The sequence below is a fragment of the Aedes albopictus genome, chromosome 3, assembly GCF_035046485.1.
Source record: "Aedes albopictus strain Foshan chromosome 3, AalbF5, whole genome shotgun sequence".
NCBI lineage: Eukaryota > Metazoa > Arthropoda > Insecta > Diptera > Culicidae > Aedes > Aedes albopictus.
Window position 1 is genome coordinate 254,598,960 of NC_085138.1, and position 25,764 is coordinate 254,624,723.

The 25,764-nt window shown below is 40.2% G+C and overlaps 1 protein-coding gene across 6 annotated transcripts in view; it reads left to right on the forward strand.

Annotated features, from left to right (window-relative positions):
• Positions 1 to 25,764, forward strand: part of LOC109422322 (elongation of very long chain fatty acids protein 4) — a 38,064-nt gene that overhangs the window by 9,001 nt on the left and 3,299 nt on the right. For all 6 annotated transcript variants that reach the window (XM_062860268.1, XM_062860266.1, XM_062860267.1 and 3 more), the window contains exons 3-5: positions 2,142 to 2,335; positions 2,403 to 2,565; positions 18,291 to 18,462. In XM_062860268.1, coding sequence (XP_062716252.1) covers positions 2,157 to 2,335; positions 2,403 to 2,565; positions 18,291 to 18,462 — 514 coding nt within the window. In that variant the 5' untranslated portion in view covers positions 2,142 to 2,156. The remainder of the gene's footprint in view (positions 1 to 2,141; positions 2,336 to 2,402; positions 2,566 to 18,290; positions 18,463 to 25,764) is intronic.

Here is a 25,764-nt window from a genome sequence, read left to right on the forward strand (position 1 = left end):
GACTGGAAAAGGAACAACAGCTACACATCAGCATCATCGTGCTCATCATTCTACTGTGGACAGGGTAGAAAAGTGAAAGCAGCACAAGGCGCCAGTTCGAAATAGTTGAATTAGAATAGTATACATTTAGGCGCTGTACAATGGTAAGTGCAGCGTCCAATTGGAATCGCTCACGTAGTGCCCTAGTGGACAAAGGAGCTGTAAATTAGGTTAAGTGATTAAGAATAAAAAAAAACTTTGTGCCGACACTAACAGTGACGGACTGCACAAACTTAGGCAAAATACTGACGCCTTATTACGGATCAAATCAGTGTGGCCAGCACCGGAAGGTGGCGAGCTGTACAAAAATACAGGAGAATTTATCTATATCTATATATATATATATAAATGAGTTTGAAGTTCCTTTGAGGCAATAAAACTTACGAACGGATGAACCGATCAGGATGACTTAAGCAGGGTTTGATTCGTATTCATAGTGGCTGTGTTTATATGCAGAAAAAGTTACGAAAATCATTTTGAAAAGTATGAAAATTGCGAAAATGCTGGTTTTTGATGAACCGGGAACAAATTCACCGTGATCAAAATTAAAACAATCTAGAGTACGTTACTGCGATGCCCTTAACAGTTGTCAAACCACCGCAGCTTGGCAAGACAAAGTTTGCCGGGACAGCTTTAAACTAGCAAACCAAATTAATGAAAAATTTGGCCGACACTTGAAGTGACGAACTTTGCAGCTCTTGTTGAGTAAAAATATGAAGGATGATTTTAAACTACTACTAGAAACATCTACTGCGTTTTTTTTTTTTAAGAAAAACAAGGAACAAGCTCACCGATCATCAATCATTCACTCGAGCACCCACCGACCTATCGCTAAAAACGATACGATCGTGCGACACTATTTTTCGACACTAGCAATGAACAACACAGTACTGCATATCTATTGTTTTGATTTTCACGTGAGAACGCGATGGATTATGCTGCTATACTCACCCCTTACAGGAGCGATGCATGCACAGCAAAGCACAACACAATACTGAGCATGACCATATATACATGAGAATTGGAGACTTCAACAATAAGGAAGAATTCAAGTGACGAACTCAAACCATCGGTAAATCACACATTGAGTTGAACGAAATTTTCGCTGAAAAAAATGAATAAATCGTAATATCTACACAGATCGAAAAAAGAGTGTAAAATTCTGTGACAAATGATGCACATGATTGGAGCGTGGGACATCACAGAAGTTTACATGACATATCATGTAAAACTCATAAAATATCATGTAAACTTCCATTATAAGTCATGTAATTCAGCATGACTCTGTGTGTTTACATGACATATAACACAAATTTACATGATATATCATGTAAACCTTCATAAAAGTAAGTTTACATTACTAAACTGAAGTTTACATGACGCGTAAATCTCATTATTTTTATCTGTGTAAAGCAGCATGGTTTTAAGCTCGATGAAGCAATTATAAGGAAATCAGACGATTGTAACAAAAGAAAATCGAGTGAAATGATGTTCCTTTTAATTCCAGTTATTTGTTTGCATCCTAGGACAGATACGTATTTCGACCTCAACTGTAAGCTCGTTGTATTCAGAAAAAAAATATGTAATTAAAGTTCAGCGAGAAATCATGCACATAAAGGGAATGCTAGAGTTATTGCACTTTTACATGAGATATAATGTAAAATTACATTACCATCGTGTAAATTTCCGCCAACCATCTCGTAAACCATCATGGACTCCAACCGGTTATGTGATTATTAGCGGAAATTTACACGATTGTAATGTAATTTTACATGATATCTCATGTAAATATGCACTAACTCTAGCAGTCCCTTTATGTGCATGATTTCTTGCTGAATTTTAAATGAATATTTTTTTCTGTGTAGTACTTGACTCATATCATAGGATGCAAACAAATATCTAAAATTAACACAGTTCAGCTTCGTCAAACAATTTTATTTCACCGCTGCAAATATTATTAGTATGAACATGAAAAGTTATGTTTCAATAGAACATACAAATTTACATCAAATGAAACTTTGTAATACAAACTTTCATAGAGACTACCTTAAATTTAGCTGATAAATACTTAATTTTGCATCCCAATTCTATTATACTTCCAGATAATCACATCCAAAATGCCAAATGACACGGACAGCATACCCTTCTACGACGTGTTCGGCTACTACGAATGGACCCTCACCCTGGCAGACCCCCGAACAAAAGGATGGCTCCTAGTGGATTCCCCTGTGCCAACGCTCCTATGCGTCTGCGGTTACCTTTTCGTCGTTTGGGCTGGCCCCAAAATGATGCGAGAGTAAGTAAAACAGATCAAATTGGTGCAAACCATGTGAATAACCACTGAATTGTCCTTACAATTTCAGTCGAAAACCATTCGATCTGACCCCAGTACTGATTCCCTACAACCTAGTGATGGCCCTGCTCAACTTGTACATTTGCGTTCAGCTGTTTGTCGGTTCGACGCAGCTGGGATATAGCTACATCTGCGAACCGTGCAAGCAGAGCTTCAGCAGTCCAGAGATGAGGGTAAGATTCACTTTGCGCTCAGAGTTTCAATCCAGCCATCAATCATGGAACAAAATGCACTGATGATGATATGCTAATTAAGTCAAGGAAATAAATCCCTTTTTTACATCATTCATCGGGTGTGGACAAAGTGGTAGGTGAGATCAGGATGAAAGGCGTTCTCTGAAGGCAAACTTCAATACAAGCTTGATCTTGCAAGGTTTAAAATATACTACTCAGATTAAACCATTTCCACAAAAAATTTAACCTTCAAACCGATTCTGGATCGTCATAGACTGTTTCTTTGAAACGGAACTGTAAATTTTCTGCATCAACGCTCACGCGGGTACCATATCTGCCTTTTAAGTCATAAAAACTTTAAAATATTTAACATACATTATGTTTGTTTAAATTATGAAACTTTAATATTTTATTTTTTCTGATTTTGGATTATGCCTTGAAAAACTATCAGTTCGATCATCATCGAAACGCTTATCCGAAAAATAATAAAGTCTAAGTAGATTGACTTCGTCGGTGCATTCCGCGCTAATTCCCCCCTAAAAGACTACTGAAGGGTGGCAGAAAGCAAAGCGATAACAAATCATTACGTTGAGCACATAGTGGGTAAGGTGCGATGCAAAGAGATAAGAGATCGGATAAGCGTCGAAGCACACTCTGTGGAAACTATATGCAGAACGCATGAACCGTACATAGTAAATGAGTTGCGATGAGTGCGGAGATGCGATGGAGCTGCTTCGACGCATGTGAACGCAAGAGAACGCAAGAGAATGCTTGTCGGGTATGGATTTTATGATTGCGCTCGTTGTGTATGTAAAGCAATGCGGATTTAATGTGTTGGGAATGCTAGTAGGTAATATGAAATGCGTTAATATGTTGTTGTTTTTAAATATAACTCAATGCTTTTTCACATGACTTGCATTTTGATGAACCAGACGTAATAAAAATTTATCATACTGTCTATCGATCGCCATGTAAACACAGAGAACAGACATCCAAGTCCAGTTCCAATACTGTGTAAGGAATTTAACGGCCATTTGAAATCGGCAACACAAGTGGCAATAGCGTGGCGCTGCAATCGGTTAATTTCCCATACTAATTTAATTCACCACTTGAAATGTTTCAATTCACCACTGACTGTGGCAATATGGTGTTTGGTGACGTTGGTGTTGTCATCGTGCATTGGTTTGCAACCTTACTCAAGTAAAGATTCAAATCCTTACACAACTTTCCGAATGAAATTTGTTCTAGCCTTGATGTCTGTTCTCTGTGATGTAAAATAACATATTTCATTGCATATAAAATAGTATTCCATCAAATCGTTTAAGTTTTTTTACAGCATATTTTTGTTATTATATGTGTATAAAAAAACATTTTATTTTCTATGTTCGGGATTTAAATGAAGTGATCAATGTTTGATATGGTCGTTTGTTCAGTGCATGCTATTCATGTGCAAGTTAGAAAGTTTAAGGGTTTTATGGTATTCAACTCAATTGCTAAAAGGATTCTGATTGAAAGGTTCTGCTTTTTTCTTTGTCAGGCAAAACTAGGAAAGAGTGTGACATCGATATCGATTGATACTCTTTTACCTAATATATGATGAATATTGTGTACTTGGGTGTCTACTCATAACTCAAAATAAAATTCCCTAGGTTTTTCCAGATGAAATTTTGAAAGTTTATAATTAAAAAAATAACCCAAATTTTCTAAAAATTATAAAGGGTGACTTAGGGTATCATCGCCAGGTTTGTTCTCTTCGTCATGAGGGGTTTATGCCGGTCAAATTGCCTGAAACTTGATCATATTCAATTTGATTGGGAAGGATTTGATGCCAACTCTGAGTTCAACAGGTTTCAAAAAACCCCCCATGACGAAGGGAACAAATGCCGAAAATACGTAAGTTCCCCTACTCTTCAAAAATTCTTTCAATATTTCTGAGCATTATTCCTGGAATTTCTTCCAAAGTATCTTCCTGGCTTTCCACAAGATTCTTTCACACGAGATATCTGTTTGAGTACGTCCCGATATTTCTTGCAAAGGTTTTCCGATATACTAGAGATTCTCGCTGGATTCTTCCTGAAGATCCATCCAAAACTATTCAAAGTTTCTTCAAGAATGTCGTAGCCATGCGGTTAGAGTCCGGGTGGATGAGGGTTCGATTCCCGCTCCGACCGATGAAAATTTTCACGAGAATAGCTTCTTATCCGTAGCCACTCAGTGTTAAGTTTCGTTCAATCGGTACAGCCGCCGGCTGAAGCCAGTGTCCATGCCTTTTTTAACGGTTTTCCGGGACAGCTATCCATAAACTATTGGATTTTTACCGATAGTTTTCCGATATTCCTCTTGTTTTCCTCGCCTTCCTCCTCCTTCGGCCGCAGCTGCTTTCAAGATTCCATATGGTTTTCAGAATTCCTCCTTGAATGTCCTTAATATTTTTTCTCGGGATTACTATTATCTCGAACTTTTTTCGAGATGTCTCATTTTTTCTCAGGTTTTTCCTGAAGTTCCTGTCGAGATTTCTTCAATAAAACTTTGCGGAGTTTCTCGCAAAACATTTTATTTGAATTCCCTCGAATATTTCTCCATAAATTTCCTATATAATAATAAAATCCTATAAGGTATTTCGTAAGTTATCTTAGGAGATATTCTGAGGAAAACCCGTGGGAAAACCCGTAGAAGAATCCCTGCAATTACTTTGGGAGAAATTCCTGAAGGAATATCCAGAATCTCGGGACAATTTCTGGTAAAGATTCCGGGAAGAATTTTGGGAATAATGCACAGAATATCTGTAAAAACTCTCAGGTGGATCACTATAAGAAATCCGGTACAACTACAAGAAACAGCCTGGCTCTGAAAAAATGCAAGAGAAGAATTCAATAAGAAATATCAGCAATAACTCCTGTAGAAATCCCAGAAGGCACTCTGGAAAAAAAAATCTTAGGGGAAAATCCAGGGTATTTTAATTAAGAAAAGCTCTGAGAGACATTCCATGACCAACATCGGAAGGAATCTTCTGAGAGAAGTTCCAGGAGATACTCCGAGAAAAATCTCAGGTAAAACTTCAAAATAAACATCGCAAAAACTTTTAACAAATTTCTTTAGGAGACTAGGAAGAACATCTCGAAGAAAGCCCAAAACAATGGTTTGAAGATATCACAGGAAAAAAATAAAAGAAATCTCTTGAGGAACTCTTGCAGTAAATTCGTGAAAACTCCTTCAGAAATCCTTGGAGAAACTTTAGTAGGAACCCCAGGAATAACTTCTTTAGCAACTCTGAAAAACGTTCTGTGAAGATCTTCTGGGGAAGTCCCAAGAGGAACACCGGAAGGAATCGGGTAAAATTTTCGTGAGGAGTGCCGAAAGAAATTCCACGATTTATCCCGACAGACATTCTTATAGAGTATTCGGAATAAATTCTGGTAGAAATCCTACGAAGATTTCTTTGAGCAAAACACTGGAGGAACTCTGAGAAGAAATAACATCCCCGTGAAAAACTCCAGGAGAAATCGGTTGAAATTCAGGAATCCTGGAAGGAATCTGGAAGTATACCTTTCCGGAAAAAAATCAAAAAGGAATGCCAAGAAAAATGGCGTCAAAAATGCGGAATGGAATTTTAAAAGAAATCCTGGGAGACATTCCAGGAGATATTGTTAAAGAAGTTCCAGAAAGAAATTCTGACGGAATTTCTGGAAAAAAAATCCTTGTTGCGAAATTTCTATATGGATTTTTACTACCAGGTTCATACGACCCAATGATTTTTTTTTTCGGATTAAAATTTCCCTGAGTACTCAAGAAATTCCCTGAGTATTCCAGGTTTTTCCCTGTTAAATAAAATTCCCTGAGGATTCCCGGTTTTCCAGGTTTTTCCAGGTAGTAGACACCCTTAGAGACATCTTTTCTCGTAGATGTCGTCGAAAATTTTGTAATAAAAAAAATCTATACCCTTAAATAATACATACTTGCCGAATTTTCGTTTCTTTTTGCCGAGATCAGCACAATACAGTAATGTTTTAATGCCGAAAATCAGTATAACAGTCTCATATTGATTTAAATTGAAATCAACACTCAGATAGCTCAGTCCGGAAAGTAAAAATATGTGTATACATAAAGACATCCCTCACGCGGATATAATTACATTTTATACATTCTTTTATCAAATAATTAACTCAATAATCTCAATCTTGTACAGTTACACCAGATTTGTTTTTTGAACTGGTCGGTTTTTGCTATTGCAACAGGATCAAAACTGACTAAGTTATAGCAAAAAAAACGGCCCGCGCAAAACAAAAAGCAGGTGCATTTTACCTTTCCGCTCTTACAGATGAAACGATCATTTCACTACCCACATCCAAAGAAGCGCTTTAACATACAAGCGACTTCATCGATCAAATCACGCGAGTCGTTGATGCGCACGAAATAGGCGAAAAAGGATGTGAAAACAACATGCGCACCCTCATTGAAAACCTCATGCACTATGGCCTATCAAACTTCCCTCTTCTCATCTCATAACTTATCGCATCCGATCGCATCTCACCTTACCCACTATGGTCACAGCCTTAGATGGGCATTGAGGTGCAACTCGTGGCCTGGTTCATGTTTTATGAAAAGTTTTCTTCCTGACTGAGCTTCGATTTGACTGTTGCATTGCTGCGATGAAAGGGCAAATGTGCATGCAATAACTCAGCCTTCTGTCTGCAATACTTATGGAGTTGTCAATCGAAGACTAATTACCATCATTCCAATATTTTACTACATACTTCCATCCAAGTGTTAGCGCAAGTACCTAGGCAGTGAATTTCTTAATGGACTCATATGGCTCACTAGACACTCAGCTAGACGAAGCTGAATGTACCTGTGTTCGAATTTTCATACGATCAGAATATTTTTTAAAGCATATATTTGATTTTTACGTATTTATTTTATTCTCGATCAGCCGCCTAGATTAGAGATGTCTAATAAAAACGAAACCTCTCACGGAGCATTTGGGCGCTCTCCATTAAGGATGGGAAATGTTATAAAAATGTCGTTTTATTTATTTGCTAATTTGGTTGGGTTCTTAATGTAATTGTCGTCTAACTAAGCGCCGACCCCTAATGATCGAGTTTATTCCTGCATTTCACCTAATGTCCATGGCGAGGTATCAACTTGGTATCAGTTACAAATTTTTTAAATAACTTCCATGTCATGTAAAAATATAGTGAAAGAACCATAATTTGCTTTGAATAATAAGATTGAATAATTGTCCCTCGAATTCTGTTTCCGTCTAGTCCATGTCTATTTCGAGCACAACCCGAATTCAATTCCCGGCACACCTTCTATCTGACACTATGGTACATACGATGGTCAAAAAATATGATTTGAATCGTATCTAAAATAACAGAATAAAATTCTTCGCAATACAAATCAAATCATGTATTCAAAGTACTTTTGAGCACAAAGCTTTTAAATTGAGATGGATGTAGCTTATTCTAAAGCTAGCAAGCTACATATTTCAATAAATATTTTAGCCCACCAGATCATGTTACGTTACGCCATCACAGTACAACGAAGAAATCTTTCTTTGTGGCTGTGAAATACGATGACGAAGATAACTTGTTCTTTACATTTTACCGACGGATATAGATTATTTGATAGATAGAACAGTTTCTGCAGAAAACGGCTTTCCTGGGAAGCTGACTAGACTAAATAAAGCAACGATGGACGGTGTTCAAAATTGCGTAAGGGTTTCGGGTGAACTATCCAGTTCATTCGAATCTCGCCGGGGACTGCGACAAGGTGACGGACTCTCATACCTACTCTTCAATATCGCTCTGGAAGGTGTGATGCGACGAGCCGAGGAACGATTTTCACAAAATCCGGGCAATTTGTGTGCTTTGCGGACGACATGGACATTATTGCCAGAACATTTGGACAGTGGCAGAGCTGTACACCCGCCTGAAACGCGAAGCAGCAAAGGTCCATTATGAGTTGCCGTTCGCCGATGTCCATGTATCCGGGTTCGTTTGGGTTATGGGCTCAGAAGAGGGTCAGTGTCAGCTGCTCTCATGGGGAAAGAGCAAGTGACGAAAGTGCCGGGGCTGGGATCGAACCCATGACCATCTGCTTATGAGCAAACGTGTGACCAATTGCGCCACGGGCCCCGGCACGAAAATCGCCCTTCTCGTCATGTAATCATGACTCGCAGTCATGGAATATTTTATGACTTTATTACTTTTTCGTCATTATTTCGGAAACACATTTTTTCTCGAGATAATTGGTTGCATTCCCGTATTTCGCATAGGTATTGAAGTTTGTTTCGGATTTAGTATGGAAAAACTTACTCCTTTGCATTTTTCTCATGAGGGACTCAAATTTGTTCAAAACCATGTAACCGATGATATGAAAGTAGAAAGTTGAAATCCACAAAGTGATCCAACGTTTGTGAAGAAATTTGTACCATTTCCCTTGGCGTTTTCTAGCCATAACACAAGTTTACAAAATAAAACAAAAGTCGTGAACTTCTGTCAACGACCAAAATTTTTGAAGCACAATTTAGTGCTGATTTCGAAACCGACGTTCAAAAAATTTTAAGTAGAACAGTTTTTGAGTTTTAGCTCAATATCGAGTTTTGCAACTTTTCAAAATATGTAATTTACTAAAATAAAAAAAAAAATTTTTCGTTTGGTTCAACCAATTTGGAATCTTTTTCCATAAATTAAAGCTGAATTCAATACCATTCGATCATCTGAATTCAGGTTTTGCATCAGATTGATGAAATTCAAGATATTTACTTGTTTCAGGGACGATCTCCTTAAATTTTAGCAAAATTCCCAAAAATTTTTGAAGAAATGTATTTTTTTCAATAAGAAAAAACCAACTTAAAAATTCTTTCTCGACGTTTATTTGACATACCATATTTAGGCGAGTTGCAGTAAAAATTTCAGCTCAATCGGAGCATTGATCATGGAGAATGATATGTGTGAAGTGAGCGAAGTTGCTTAAAAATAGAACAAAAATCGATTTCAAATCATCAACCTTGTATGGAAAGTCGAAAAAATTTCCGCTCTACTGTAATTTTTTTCCTTCACGTTTTCGAACTCAGGGCATGATTCTACACCAAAAATGATCATCAGCTTACCGAGTTCAAAAATGCTGTAAACTAGTGTAATTGAGACTTTTTTATAATTTTATTCCTTTACATGTTTAATGTTAGGCAACACCAGATGGTCTGTATTTAGATTATAACTTTTGTAACAACAAAGTTTTTCGGCGGTTTTCAGTGGTGTCATCGAGGCTATTCTAAGTCTCTCATCAAGTAACTAGCTCTATGATCAAACACAAAAAATCAAATATAAATATAACCAGGTGCATCTGCAAGTTGACTTCACATGTATAAAAAGTTTTTTCCATTTTTAATTGGAAATATGACTTCATACCTAAATGTACGAAATTGATGATGCGCCCCGAACGTGTCATGAAAATTTCTTTTGACATATTGAAAGCTTTATTTCTAACGTAATAATTTAAAAATCTCCTTCCAAATATTTTTTTTAAGAAAAACATCTTTCTCTGTCATTTTCTAAAATCTATGTGTTTTTCCAAATTCTAACAAAAGTTTCCCCTCTATTACAGGGAATGTTTCCATCCCACCTTTCTGATGATAATATATTCATCTATTCTACATGATTTTTCGAACCTTCATCCGCCCACAGAAACATATAAATTATAATTCATGTGGACATTTTTGTTTCTTCAGAATTTGTCTACTTCTTTTCAAAAGTTCCTTAAGAAATTCCTATAGCAATTCCTTCTAAATTTTAACACGGGATTCTTCCAGAAATTTACCTAAGTATTATTTTAAGGATTCTTTCAAAAAAAAATTTAAACGTTCATCAAGAAATTTTCAACAGGGGTTGCCTCAAAAATCTCTCCAGGGATTTCTCTAGAAATTTGTTAAATTAAAAAAAAAACTTGCATGGAATGGTTTAGAAGTTCCGCCATAATTGTTTTAGAAAATTTCTTCAGTGATTCCTCCAGATATTCTTCTAGAGATTCTTCCCAGAGTCCGTGGCTTTCATGAAACTTTTCAAGGATTCAACAAAAGTTTCCTCCAAGGAATCTTCTAGAAAATCTATCAGGGAGTCTTTCAAAAACCTCTCCAGCGATTCCTCGGATATATCAGAGAATAGGGATTGTTTCATAAATTTCTTTAAAGATTGCTTTAGAGTTTCCTTTAGCTGCTTTACGAGCTTTTTTGCACAAACTTCTTCAGATTCCTTACAATATTACTCCATGGATACTTTTCAAGACACCTCCAAGGATCCTTTCCAGAAAATCTTCCATGTTTTTTTTTCAATTATTTCTCTAGGGGCTTTTGTAGGAAATCTTCCATGTTTTTTTTTGAGAAATTCCTCCAGAGTTTGTTTCAGAAAGTTTTATAAGGGCTTCCCTACAACATCTTCCATAAACCTCAGAAATTCCTTGCATTGCTTCATTAATTCCATCGAGGATCCTTTCAGAATTTTCTTCTGGTGTTCTGTATGATAATCTTTCACGAGTTCCTTCCGAAACAATTTCAACAATTGCTTCAGGAAATCAGCCTTTCCGAAATTTCTCCAAGATATTCTTTGGATAATCTCCAAAATATTCCCACAAACTGTTCCATGGATTCTTTCAGAAAATCTTGAAAATTTTCTGAAATATTTCTAGCAGTTCCATCGGAAAATCTTTCAGTGATTCCTTCAGGAATTCCCTCAATTTGTCTTTCAATCTGAGAATTTCATCGAAAACTATTCTTGAGAATCCTTCAGAAGGTCTCCCGCGGATTTTTTTTTTTTCAAAAATTCATCCAGGGATTCCTCCTGCAAAGAGATTTCTTCAGAAATTTCTTCAGAGATTCATTCAAATTTTCTTTTCCTTTTCTAGATTACTCCCCAAATTTCTTGACCCCTTTAGAAATCTATTCAAGGATTCCTTCAGGAACTCCTCCAGAACGGCATTTAGGAAGATTTCCAGAGATTTGTTTAGAAATTAGTCTACGGAATCTGTTATGAAATTTCCCCAAGGATTCCACTAGAAAATCTTCCATGGAATTCTTAAGTATTTCCCCCCAGTATTCTCTTGGAAAATCTCCCAAGGATTCATTCGGAAATTTTAATTGAAGATTTCTTTAGATATTACCAGGGATTTCTTCATTAAAAACTCCTCTAGGGATTCCTTCAGAAATCCCATATATTGATTCACCATGACATCCTTCAAAAATTCCCGCAGAGTTTCGTTAAGAAATTTCTCTAGAGATTCCTCCAGCATTTAATTCTTGTAGAAAATTCTCCAAAGATTTCCTCAGTAATTCCTCCACGAATTTCTTCATAAAACCCTTTAGGGGTTCCTTCGCAAATTCCTCCAGGGTTTTTTTTTTTTTTGAGGATCCCTTTTGGAATGCTTGCTGAAATTTCTTCGGAAATTACTATACAGATTTCCATTTTTTTTTTCTGAGGAACTCCATTAAATAGTCTTCCATTGAGTTTTTCCAAAATTGCTCCCCAAATAAAAATTCTCCAGACATTCCTTGCAGAAAAATTTCCACGGACTTCTCTAGATATTTCTCCAGCAACCATTTTAGAAAACCTTCTATGAGCTGCTTCAAAAAATCATGCATGCAGTTCTTCAGAAATTTCCCTAGAGTCAAACAGTTGGAAAATTTCTGTAGGTTCCCCTTGAAAATCTTCAATGGATTTCTTGAGTAATTTCTTCAAGTGTTTTTCCGAAAAATCTTTCACGTATTTTATCGGCAAATCAGAAATGCAGAATTCCTTCAGAAATATTAGTGCTTTTAGAAAATGTACTTATCGAAAATGCCTTCAGAAATTCTTTCAAAATTTATTTCATCAATCCTATTTCCAAAAATGTTTTATTTAGAAAATCTACCAGGAATTTCTTTAAAGATTCCTCCAGAAATTTCTTTAAGGATTGCTTTTAGAATATCTTCCTTAGATGAGTGTAAAATGAGCAATAAGTTAAAATTCACATTAAAACACAATTTTCCATAGATTTCTTGCAAAACGGCTCAAGCGATTCTTTCAGGAAATCTCTTACGTGGCACTATGGGCCAGAAATAAAAATTTCGCGACAAAATTCGAAAAATTTGCTTTTTTCTTTAGATCAATCATTTTTTTATATATGTATGGCTGTTTGGGCTATGCTTGATTGCTCCCTCTCTCTCTTCTTGGCGTAACGTCCTCATTGGGACAGAGCCTGCTTCTCAGCTTAGTGTTCTATGAGCACTTCCACAGTTATTAACTGAGAGCTTCCTCTGCCAATGACCATTTTGCATGCGTATATCGTGTGGCAGGCACGAGAATACTCTATGCCCAAGGAAGTCAAGGAAATTTCCTTTACGAAAAGATCCTGGACCGACCGGGAATCGAACCCGTCACCCTCAGCATGGTCATGCTAAATACCCGTGCGTTTACCGCCTCGGCTATATGGGCCCTGATTGCATACCGACTGATGTTTTCGATTTGTAACAAAATTGTATCGTTTTTTGTATGGAGAAACTTCTTATAAGCGAAAATTCTCTATTTTAACCAATATTAGGAAAAATGTAATTTGTGGTGAAAAATGTGCCCAACAAAAATAACACCTACATTTCCTAACAACAAATTTAGTACATTTCTCGCGCTTGGCATCATACGGGCGTATCTACAATGATCGATTTTTCTTCATCGATTTTTTCTTTGGTTAATAACTTTCGGTTCTATGCGTTGTCTTAGATGCTATTTCTAGCTGTCCTTCACCGAAACGTACCGAGAGATCATATTGGTCATATTTCATGGAATAATCCAATGAGAAAATCGATGAAGAAAAATCGATCATTGTAGATACGCCCGTGTGATACTTAACGCGAGATTTTGCATTTTTGATGCAGAAATTGCGATGTCTTTCAGTTTAAATTAAAATATTACAATATTTACTCAAATATTACGGTATATTTGCCAATTTGTTCAAAAAGTAGTGGTAATCGACATGCAACCAAGGAAGCTAGTTGAGACTCTTCTTTTTCGGAAGCTGCCGGACTTTTTTGCGGGAATTTGTGGGAAACAAAGATAGTATGATTTTAGAGCATGCGTTAATTTTACAATGTTTTACGCTGTGCTTCAATAACCATCCACACTAAGATAGACTTTTGCCATTACGACGCAATCTCTTTATGGCTTGCGAAACAATACACATAGCAACAAACTACTATTATTCTGTAAGGATTCGTTTCAGGTAAGACCAAGGGTAAGACTGTGATTGTAGGCGTTTAAATCAATACAACACACTCACTCAAAGTGCAAAGTTTCGGTACATCAATTGGTGTGGTCAATTATGATTTTTAATCAGCTCAATTTAGATATAAATGGATTAGTTTTTGGTGAAAAAATTCGCTGCTCAGGTGTTTCAGATGTCCGGCATTTGGCCGAATTATGCTCAAAATAATGCAGAGAACCCATTTCCCATTATAGTTTGTTTTTAATTTTTATTTCTGTTTATCCACATTCTAGCTGCCAATATGTTCATCATTAATTTTTCCTTCTTCCTTCCTCCAATCATTCAGTATTCTTTCTAGTTTTACAATTCAGGGATTAGTTGGCGTTGAAACTGTCAATATTTTATCAGAGATTTTTCGTCCTTTTTTATTTGAGTTAGACTGACGTGGAGAACAGTGCCACGATCGTTTCTTCTTCAGCCAAGCGGCGCTCATCCAAATGACACTCGGCCAAATTACTCAGAGCCAGTATTTTAACAATAAACAAATTGTATTCGCTCTTCGTACATATGTACAAGTGGGATGGATATATTTGCGATTAGGGGAAAGATTTGATTTTGCTTATAATATTTAAAATGCCGTGTCATTGATTGGCTCGGTAGCTAAGTCGGTAAAGCACTAGTTTAACATATAAGGGTCGTGAGTAAAAATCTCACTTGAGCTGTGGATTCGTTCCTTATTTCACACACTAATAATGTATTCATCTGTACATATATGTATGTACGTTGAGTTAATTTAAAATTCTAATTAATCACAAACTTTGCACATTGAGTAAGTGTCTGTGGTATTGATTTAAAAGCTAATGATTACATTTATATCTGAAACAAACCCTTCCTTGTTGCTATGTGTATTGTTTCGCAAACCATAAAGTCATTGCGTCGTAATGTCAAGAGTGGATGATTATTGAAGCACAGCGTGAAATACTGTAAAATTAAAGCAAGCACCAATATCACTCTAACTTGCTTTCCCGCAAATTCCCGCAAAAAAGTCCGGTAGCATTCGAAAAAGAAGAGTCTAAACTAGCATCCTAGACCGGTTGCATGTCGAATACGGTCGAATACTCCTACTTTTTGAACACATTGGCAAATAAACCGTAAAATTTGAGAAAATATTGTATAATTTATTTTTTAATCTCAAAAGCATCGCAATTTTTGCATCAAATATGCAAAATATACTAAACTAGCTGTACCCGGCAAACTTTGTCTTCACTTTACTATTACTTTAGAGCTTTTAGTAGAACTTGTTACTTCAGACTCTAGTTTAATTTAAAAACGCTTCACTAATACTTCACTTTTGCAAAAGAAAATAAAAAATGAATAACTCTTTTAAAGAAAAACTAGAAAGGACGGGCAAATTCCTTTTAATTCTACTACTGTGCTTATCTTCGGACAGATAGGCCTATTTCGTCTGTGACTTACAGACTTCTTCAGTGTCAAGTGCAGTCTCAATTTTTCCATGTTTTTTGGCTCATAAACCTTCCTTGGGTGAAAACTAACAGAACAAAACTTAGACGACCAAAATTGGACCTTCCGTTCGCAAGTTATGCGCGGTCCCACGTATGCCACTGCATTTATATATACTAAATTTACTGTTAGGAAATGTATGCGTTATATTTTTTGGGTACATTTTTCACCACAACTCACATTTTTCTTAATATTGGTTAAAATCGAGAATTTTCACTTATAAGAAATTTCTCCATACAAAAAACAATACACTTTTGTTACAAATCGAAAAAATCAGTCGGTATATAATCAAACATAGCCCAAACAATCATACAAATATGGAAATTGATTGATCTTAGAAAAACAACTTTTTCGAATTTTGTCGCGAAATTTTGATTTCTGGCCCATAGTGCGTGGTTGCTTCAGATAATCTTAAAGAAGTTCTTCAACAAATTCTTCTATAGAGTCCTTCAAGCATTCCTTCAAGTAATGCTTTAGAAATTCATCTTATGATTAAAACGTCTGCCATGCTATTCTTCTCCAGAGGTTCAGAAAATCTACTAAAAATTACTTTGGAAAATCCAGCATGTATTCCTTTAGAAATTTCTTTACTGATTCTTCTTAAAATCTTCCCGAGATCCAAAGAATTTGTACAGGTATTCTTTTAATATCATCTTTAGGGATTTCTTCAGGAATTTCTGCAGGGATTCCTGCAACATTGTCTCCAGCAATTTCTTCAGGGGGATCTTCAGAAAATCTTGAAGACTCTTGCATGATTTCTTTCAGTAGTTCTAGGAGCGATTCCTGCAGAAATTCATGCAACGAATACTTAAGGAACTTTTCCATGTATTTGTCAAAGTATTTTCTCAGATATTCCACAGAGATTTCTCTTCAGATCCTTTCAGAAAAAAAATCAGAAATCATATTGCTATAGTAATTCTTTGAAGAATTTCTCAAAATATGTTTTAAAAAGAGGTTTATTCTGGTGATTCTCTAGATATTGCTCTGAGGATTCATTCTAGGGTTTCCTCCCATAATTCCTTACGAAAGACCTTCAAGAACTCCAGGATTTCTCCAGAAATTCTACTCAAATGGATGGTTTTTAATACAATACGCCTACGATAGATTAAATGAAATTAAATTCAATGAAATGAAAGAGCAGCAGCAGAACTGTCTGCGAGGCTGTTTGCGGAAAATATGCAGACCGTTAGTTTTTTTTTATCTGTACCTATCAAATATAATTTTAAGATCAAGAAACCTACATCATCATTGAACAAGACGAGTTGACGATTTGCGTGTTGTGCCGTTTACTATGACTTCAAACCAGAAATCGATATATTACAAAGGAATAAGACTATACAATAAATTACCTGAAGATATAAAAAATGTAAGCACAATTGGAGAATTCAAACGGAAATGTACAATATAGATTAGAATTAATATATGTTGAGTTTTTTTGTCGTATGAGCTATGTAAACAGTATACAGGGGATGGCCAAAATGTTTGGGATAGGCAACTTTTTTTCTCCCACAAAAAAAAAATCAACATGCTGTAACTTTCCATTTAGTGCATCAAAAAATCTCAAATTTTGACTGTTTGTCAACCTATTATATGTGCATCATTGGTACAAATTTGGGCTCGATTGATTAATTTTCCGCGAAGTTAGAACCGTGCTGGTAAAACACTATTATTGAGACAACTAATTTTTGAACTGTCATATCTCGGAAACCAGTGAACCGAATTGAATGAATTTTTTAACGTTTATCAACAATATATCGATACTTAACACGACATTATAAAATGTAATATTTTCTCACGGCGAATTAAGTTATACCGGATTGAAATTTTTACCCATATAGAGGAAAATAAGTCAAATTTACTATACCACACAAAAATTACTAAATGTGTTCTTCCTTCAATCTAAATAGGCTCTAATATACCTGATTAGAGATAACTTGAGAACAGAAGTGGAAAATCTTTGAATATCAACACTAAAGTTTATTGACATTGATGTAAAAAAATCACATTTTTTCGAGAAAAATCCAAAAAGTGTTAATCCGAAGGAAGAACTCACATTTTGCGAGTTTGTCGGGAGTAGGATTCGATCCCAGGTCCATACATGAGTTCTAACGTGAAAGTACCCAATATGCAGTCTCTATCTAAACGGTCCAAGTACTTATTAACTAATCAATCTTAAAACGTCTTACGGTTTCCCTATATCACAGGAACAACCACATTGCGGAAATATATCACTTTCTTCCCTTTTGTACACTTCACCTATATCGGCACTTAATTTGCACTGTCTCATGCGATAACAATTTATCAATCGAAATTCATCGTTGACATACTTCCCCACGCGACTTCGACTTATTGTTGCATTGCTGCAGGGCACCCTTCATCGCGCTCAGCATCCCATTGCACCTCGGCCTGCGATGCAATGCAATGCAATGCATTGTGTAATTTATCTCCGTCTTTCCTCGAAAGCAACCTTCTTGACGCTCATTATGGCCTCCACTGCTATTTAACTACCGATCCGGGCCGGACTCAGGGCAAGGTTCGCACATGTGCAAGGTGCTTGACTCGCGGACAAGGATCTCGAAAATTTTGGGGGGAGCGGTATGGAATGCAGTTTTAAGGATATACAATGCTACGTAGTATCGAAGTGATCGTAGCTCACAAAGCTGAGAAGCGCGTGGTGTTCCAGTTGGGGTCCTCTACTTGGAGTGCTACTTGAATTGTTAATCACATTTTACCCCGGCCTCCCCATTATTTTTCTTTTATTTTTCCCAAGAGGTCAAGCATGGATCTTCTGCTTCTCATACGCCGCAGGAACTTTCGATTTCACGTCAGTTTCACTTTCGTTTCCCGCGCACTTGTCCTGCGTGTGTGTGTTATTTTTTTCCGTAATTTCGTTTATCATCTTGAATTCATCTTTTTTTATTAATTACATGCGACGCCCATTTATTATGATTTTTGTTTTATATTTTCGCACACAGATTGTCGGAGCCGTGTGGTGGTACTACTTCTCCAAGGTGCTGGAATTCACCGATACGTTTTTCTTCATCTTGCGCAAAAAGGATAACCAGCTGACGTTCCTGCACGTGTACCACCACAGTACCATGTTTTCGTTCTGGTGGATCGGTGTCAAGTGGGTTCCCAGTGGAAGTAGTGAGTATTACTTTGGATTGAAATGAATGGGTTAAAAGCGATACACTTGCACAGCATTGACACTAAGAACTGGCTATACGACAAAGATCACCCAAAAAATTGACCTACGACGAGCTTTTGCAGACACTTCTCACGAGATTCATATAAATATTTGCTTTCCGGGGCTTCATAGGGATCGCAGGTGTTCCAGAGGGCTCCAGGGGGTTTCAGAGTGTTTAAAAGGCGTTTGAGTTTTATGAGGTTACAAGGGAGTTCCCAGAGTTTCGAGAAAACTTTCAGGAAGTCTTAGGGGGTTTTAGGGGGGTTTTGAGTTGTTTCCAGATGTTCCCGGAACTTTCTGAGACCTCACTGAGATTTCAAAGGGTTTTCAATGCATTTACACATATTTCTCGTAAGGGAGGGAGGTTGTTCATGAGTTTCCGTGGGTTTCGAGGGCTTTAGTCAGGAGACCCTAAGATAATTAATTGGGGGCCTTTCTTTTGGTTTCTTAGGGGTTTCAAGGGGGCTTCGATGTGTTTGCGTTTCATTGGGTTTCAGAGGGTTCTAGTCAGTCTCGGAGTCAAGTACAGACATCGCCCTACTATTGGACCAATACAGCATCCCTCCCGATAACGGGAACTGGTTAGAGGATAATGCCAAGCTAGCGGCAATCTGTACATCCGGTCGTTTTCCGTTCCACGTCACACGAGGGCTTCGCAAAGATCAATGAGGTGTACTACAGACTGTAGTTACTATGCCCCTACCCCAGGAGGCCGATAGACCATTTCTCGTCTGACACAGGTCCTTACAGGTCATGGTTGCTTCCGACAGTATCTACACCGTTTCGGGCATGCGGATTCTCCCGAATGCCCAGTGTGCAATGGTTTAGAGGAAACGGCGGAACACGTTTTGTTCGTGTGCCCGCGTTTTCGCACAATGCGTGACCGCATGCTTGCCACATGCGGGCAGGACACAAACCCGGACAACTTGGTCCAGAGGATGTGCAGGGATGAGTTTGGCTGGAACGCCGTTTCAACGTCTATCACCCATATCGTCTGGGAATTACAGAGGAGGTGGCGCGTGGACTCGGAGAGTGGCTAGTCCAGATGCAGTACAAGAGGTGGTCCAGGGGTTCGGAGTCGGCTTCGTAGGTCATACCAGTGCCCTGCGGTCGAGATCGACGCTTACAGCGATTAAGTGGCCGCGGAGAGGAAGTTCCGGTAGCGGTGCTGTTGTGGCGTCGGTCTACTGGGTTGGATCCGAGCCCGCGGTTGGAAAGGGGTCCCTGGCAAGGGTCGGGGCAGGTGGAGACCCTGCTGTCAGCAACCTTCTGGTGCAGCTGATAGGGCCTGAAGGGTAGTGATACCCTTGCCTTCAGCAGGTCAGATCGGGTTGCACGTGGGCATCAGTTCTTGATGTCTGCAAAGCAGTTGGGCACGGGCGGGGTTGACCCTGCCCGCCTTCCGAGGACAAAGGGAGTGGCGAGGACCACTCGGGAAACTGGCTAAGCGCCAGCATGTTACCGTGATGGACTCTCCAGAGCGAGTCATCGATGTTCGTTGCTGCTAGGCTACGCAGCTAACCCTGAGGGTGCGTTGTGCACTAGCCCCTCTCTAAAGCAATACCTTCTTGGTGGTTCCGGAGAGACGTAGGGTTTGGCGACCATAGGAATGTGTTTAGTGGGTACGAGGAGAGAGTAGTCCTGGCTTTTACTTTTGTTGTAGAAGACGGCCTCAGACCTACACTACCCTAACCTTCTGTTAGGGTGTCTGTTGAGCAGATTATCCCCCTATGGTTTAGAAGAAGAAAAAAAGACCAGTTCTCGTTTAGGCTAGATCCGCTATCAAGCGCACTAGTGGAATTGAGTCCCGTGGTCATCGGTAGAGATTTCAACGCCTGGGCGATTGAGTGGGGTAGCCGCTCAACTAACGCGAGAGGCTGGGCTCTACTAGAAGCTATGGCTAGATTGAACATGGATGTCGCGAAGGTAGCCAATTCCATCATTGATGTGAGATTCTGGAGCCCGGATCTAACCCTAGCTCGGACTGGAGGGTCAACAATGAATACACGCACAGTGACCATCTAGCGGTTCTATACAGGGTTGAAAACGGAGGAAGACGGCCACAGCCGAAGGCTATCGACCGTTATCGGGGATGGCTAACCTTGCGCTTCGATAGGTCAGCATTTGTGGAGCGACTGCTTATGGAGGATAACACAGACGATCTATCTAGCGATCATCTAGTCGAAACCCTAAGCCGTGCATGTGACGCCGCAATGCCAAGGTGATCCCTACCCAAAAATGGACGCAAACCGGTATACTGGTGGTGTCCATAAATCACAGAACACTGCGCGTCATGCCTAAGGACTAGGAGGAGGATATTGTCCGTGCAGTTGAATCCCGGAATTTTCGACTAGCGAAGTTGGATTTTTCTCCAAATCCGTGCGTCGGACCTAACTTCGGAAGTGGTGCGCTGTATAGCGGACCAGGTTTATTATACAGCGCACTACTTCCGAAGTTAGGCCGACGCATGGATTTGGAGAAAAACCCAACTTCGCTAGTCGATAACTCCGATTTTCAACTAAATTGAGAATACAAAGAGCTCGCACCGATGGTAAAATGGAGCGAAGTGAGGCCTATAGGGCGGCTAAACTGGCACTGAACAAAGAGATTAAGGCACGTAAGCGGAAGTGCTTCAAAAATCTCTGCCAGGCAGCCAACACGACCCCTTGGAGTGTTGCCTACAGAGTAGCCATGGTCAAAACGAAGGGCGTGTCAGTGCCCCCAGAACGCTCCCTCGAGGTGCTGCAGAAGATCGTGTTCCCGCGCCACCATCGAAGACCATGGGCCCTGGGCCCACGTTCCCTATGGGGCCGGCCAAATCGGCCAAAACAAGGTCGCCCTGGTGACGAACGACGAACTCATCGCAATAGCGAAGTCGCTTAAGTGTAACAAGGCTGCGGGCTCAGATGGTAAATTTTCGGAGAGGTGGGAAAGGCAAAGATTGGTTCTACTGCCCAAACCCGGGAAGGAACCTGGCGACCCGTTGACATACAGACCTATCTGCCTTCTGTACACCGACGGAGACTGTTGTTAAGGATATCCGATTAGCCTATGCATGCCGGTTACTGGAGGGCTACTTCCAGAATAGGGTACTAGTCTATGACACCGAGGAAGGCGAGAGGAGCTACAACAATACCGCGGGGGTATCTCAGAATTCAATTCTGGGCCCGGTACTATATCCATATATGGAACGCGGCGCATGATGGCGTATTGAGGCTCAAACTTCCACCGGGAGAAAAGCTGGTTGGCTTTGCTAATGATATTACCCTCGTGGTATACGGCGAGTTGATAGAGAAAGTGGAACTGACACCAACCGTTGGTGTCCAATGCATGCAATTGGCATACTGCAGGATTGGATGAGGTCAAGACAGTTGGCACTCGCCCACCATAAACCGGAGGTGGTGTGGTGATGGTAAACAACGCAAGTCTTTTTTTTTCCTTCTAAACCATAGGGGGATAAATCTGCTCATCAGACACCCTAACAGGAAGGTTAGGGTAGTGTGGGGATGAGGCCGTCTTCTACAATGCCGGTAGAAGCCAGGACTACTCTCTCCTCGACCCACTAAAACACATTCCTATGGTCGCCAAACCCTACGTCTCTCCGGAACCACCAAGAAGGTATTGCTTCAGAGAGGGGCTAGTGCATATCGCACCCTCAAGGTTAGCTGCCGTAGCCTAGCAGCAACGAACATCGATGACTCGTTCTGGAGAGTCCATCACGATAGCCTGCTGGCGCTTAGCCAGTTTCCCGAGTGGTCCTCGCCACTCCCTTTGTCCTCGGAAGGCGGGCAGGGTCAACCCCGCCCGCGCCCTACTGCTGAGCGGGCATCAAGAACTGATGCCCACATGCAACCCGATCTGACCTGCTGAAGGCAAGGGTATCACTACCCTTCAGGCCTTATCAGATGCATCCGTAGGTTGCAGACAGCAGGGTCTCACCTACCCCGACCCTAGCCGGGGACCCCTTTCCAACCGCGGGCTCAGATCCAACCCAGTAGACTGACGCCACGACAGCACCGCTACCGGGACTTCCTCTCCGCGGCCACTTAATCGCTGTAAGGGTCGATCTCGACCGCAGGGCACCGGTATGACCTACGAAGCCGACTTCGAACCCCTGGACCACCTCTTGTATTGCATCTGGACTAGCCATTCTCCGAGTCCACGCACCACCTCCTCTGTAGCTCCCAGACGATATGGGTGATAGCCGTTGAAACGGCATTCCAGCTAATCTCATCCCTACACATTCTCTGGACCAAGTTGTCCGGAGTTGTGTCCTCCCCGCATGTGGCAAGCATGCGGTCACGCATTGTGCGAAAACGCGGGCACACGAACAAAACGTGTTCCGCCGTTTCCTCTAAACCATTGCACACTGGGCATTCGGGAGAATCCGCATGCCCGAAACGGTGTAGATACTGTCGGAAGCAACCATGACCTGTAAGGACCTGTGTCAGGTGGAATGAAACTTCCCCATGGCGCCTATTAATCCAACTATCTACCCTCGGTATCAACCTATGGGTCCACCTTCCTTTGGTGGAACTGTCCCACGCGCGCTGCCATTTGACCATAGAGGCCATCATGACAGTCCTGCGTATGCCTCTTGTGCCGCGCATTTCGAAGCACTCCATATCCTCACTGATAAGAATGCTGATGGGCACCATACCAGTAATGACACAGAGACCCAGCCAGCAATTTGGTTTCTATATCGAATTTGCAACTGAAATAGTCACACATATATAGCACCAAAGAAATCGTATTCAATGCACGAAACAGGCATATACATACTAAAGTGGAGGCCATATCGAAACATATATACGATTACTGCGATTTCATCCAACATGATTTACGATTTCTCGAAAAATTTCTACGATTTCACCGATTTTCTCCGTCTAAATATACGATTTGCATGATCTTATTACGATTGAGTGTACCGATATACGACTCAAGATTTTCAAGTAAAAAAAACAATTGGTGTTCGATGGGAATTGAACTTAGGTCCTTTGATTGATAACTGCGCGTTGTCTGTATGGGCTACATTGACAAGTTGGAAATAGAGGGTTCAAAGTGAATGGCATGAAACGAATAAAAATTAGCATGATACGGTGCGTGACTTGTAGTGGGAGCGTTGTTGTTGTGCATTGAGTGGCATCAAAAGTGGCCCGGAATTGACATCGTTGTTGGAATCTATACATCACTTATAGTAAGTCATCTGCTGTATATAAATAGTATGAAAACCTATATTGCTACCATGGTTGGAACGTGTAAACAACAACAAAAATACAAATTTGTGATGAATACATACCATTTTTTCCTTCTTCTCCATCATACAAATATGTAAACAAAATCATTTACGATCTCCGAGGTTATGATTCGACTATTAAAAGTGCCGTAACAATCATATGCGACTGTAAAAATCAATATACGATTTCTACGATTTCGTTCACTTCGTATACGACGCAAGTGTGACGCAAACGATCAATATACAACATTGTTATGGTTGTATACGATTTCACTGATTTTGATCATACCTTTAGATAGCAAGCTCGATTTAGCAGATTATTATACGATGTGAAGCGACGATTTCCTCGATTCAAAGGAATCATATATACGATGCTAGCGAACTTGCAGCTTGACACTAAGAATGTATGTTTTTTTTTCACGATTCTATCCGACTCTGTGCGATCCTACCGATAGTATCTCGCACCTTTTATGATCAGAGACGACTATATGATACAAAATCGCAAATAAAATTTAATTTTGCATGAAATGCGATTTGACGCAACCTTTGTCAACAAATATACATATTGTTATACAATTCTGATTCAATATATGAAAATATACGATTTTTTCCACACAATGATTTACGATATGTGGTTGGCTGGGGAGCGTCGTGTGACACGGTACGGTACGCGCTTGCAACCCTCAGACACATAGGCCTGTAAGTACTTTCCAGCTTCCGTCGGTAGCATTCAGTACTTAGCGCGGTACCCCACGCCGGGCCGCCATACCTAAGTATGGACGTAGCAACACTAGCCAGAAGCTTTCGCTTACTGGCGTACACCGCTGAGCTATTGGACATCATCCGGGACAGTGCCGCAATAGCTGTGGAGGCTCTTTTACAGGCATAATCGACGTGGCTACCGAAGGTAAGCTTATCGTCGATCATCACGCCCAAGTGCTTGACAGAGCGCTTCGACAGGATAGTGCACTCTCCTACACTGATCTCCGTCTGCTGCGCCGACTGCATGTTGTTAACAACCGTCACCTCTGTCTTGTGGTGAGCCAGCTCCAGTTTTCTGGACCGCATCCACGCCTCCACAACTTTGATCGAGTGGTCGGTAGTCAACTTCACCTCCTCGATCGTTTCACCGTAGACTTCGAGCGTAATATCGTCGGCAAATCCGACAATCACCACTCCCACTGGGTACTCTAACCTCAACACCTCGTCGTACATGACATTCCATAACACCGGACCCAGGACGGACCCTTGCGGGACTCCTGAGATTATGTGAAAGCACTTCCGACCCACCTCCGTGTCGTAAACCAGTACGCGATTCTGGAAGTAGCTTCCGAGAATCTTGTACAAGTACTCCGGTATCCCCAGACGCAAGAGCGCATCGGCAATAGCAGCCCAACTGGCGCTATTAAATGCATTCCACAACAACGCAAGTCTGAACAACAGGCAGTGGTCACCACAGGCGGGTGCACGATCAACTCTAAGCGCTCACTGAAGCAATTGGGGGCCATGATCTACGATAACTTGAAACTCGGAAGCCACGTGGGATATGCCTTCAATAAGGCTAGCATGGCGACAATGGCATTGTCAAAGATAATGTCAAATAGCTCGACAATAGTCTCGAGCAAGCGTAAGCTGCTCGCTACAGTAGCGGTCTCCATATTTCGGTATGGCGCCGCTCCATGGTCGCTAGTGATCAATCGAAACAGGAAACGACTCGAGAGTACCCACAAGCTTATGTGCCTTAGGATGATCAGCGCATTCCGCAAGGTCTCAAAGGACGCAGTATGCATGCTAGCGAGCATGATGCCCATAGCACTAGTGCTGGCAGAGGACGAAGAGTGTTTCGAGCGACGTGGCATAAGAGACGCGAGACGGATCGCCAGAGCATCGGCTATGTTGAAGTAGCAGAGGGAATGGGATTCCTCCAGCAAGGGTAGATGGATACACAAGCTCATACCGAGCGTGTCAAAATGGACGAGTAGGCCCCTTGGCCTATCAGGCCATGGGTGCTTTAGGTGGTATCTGC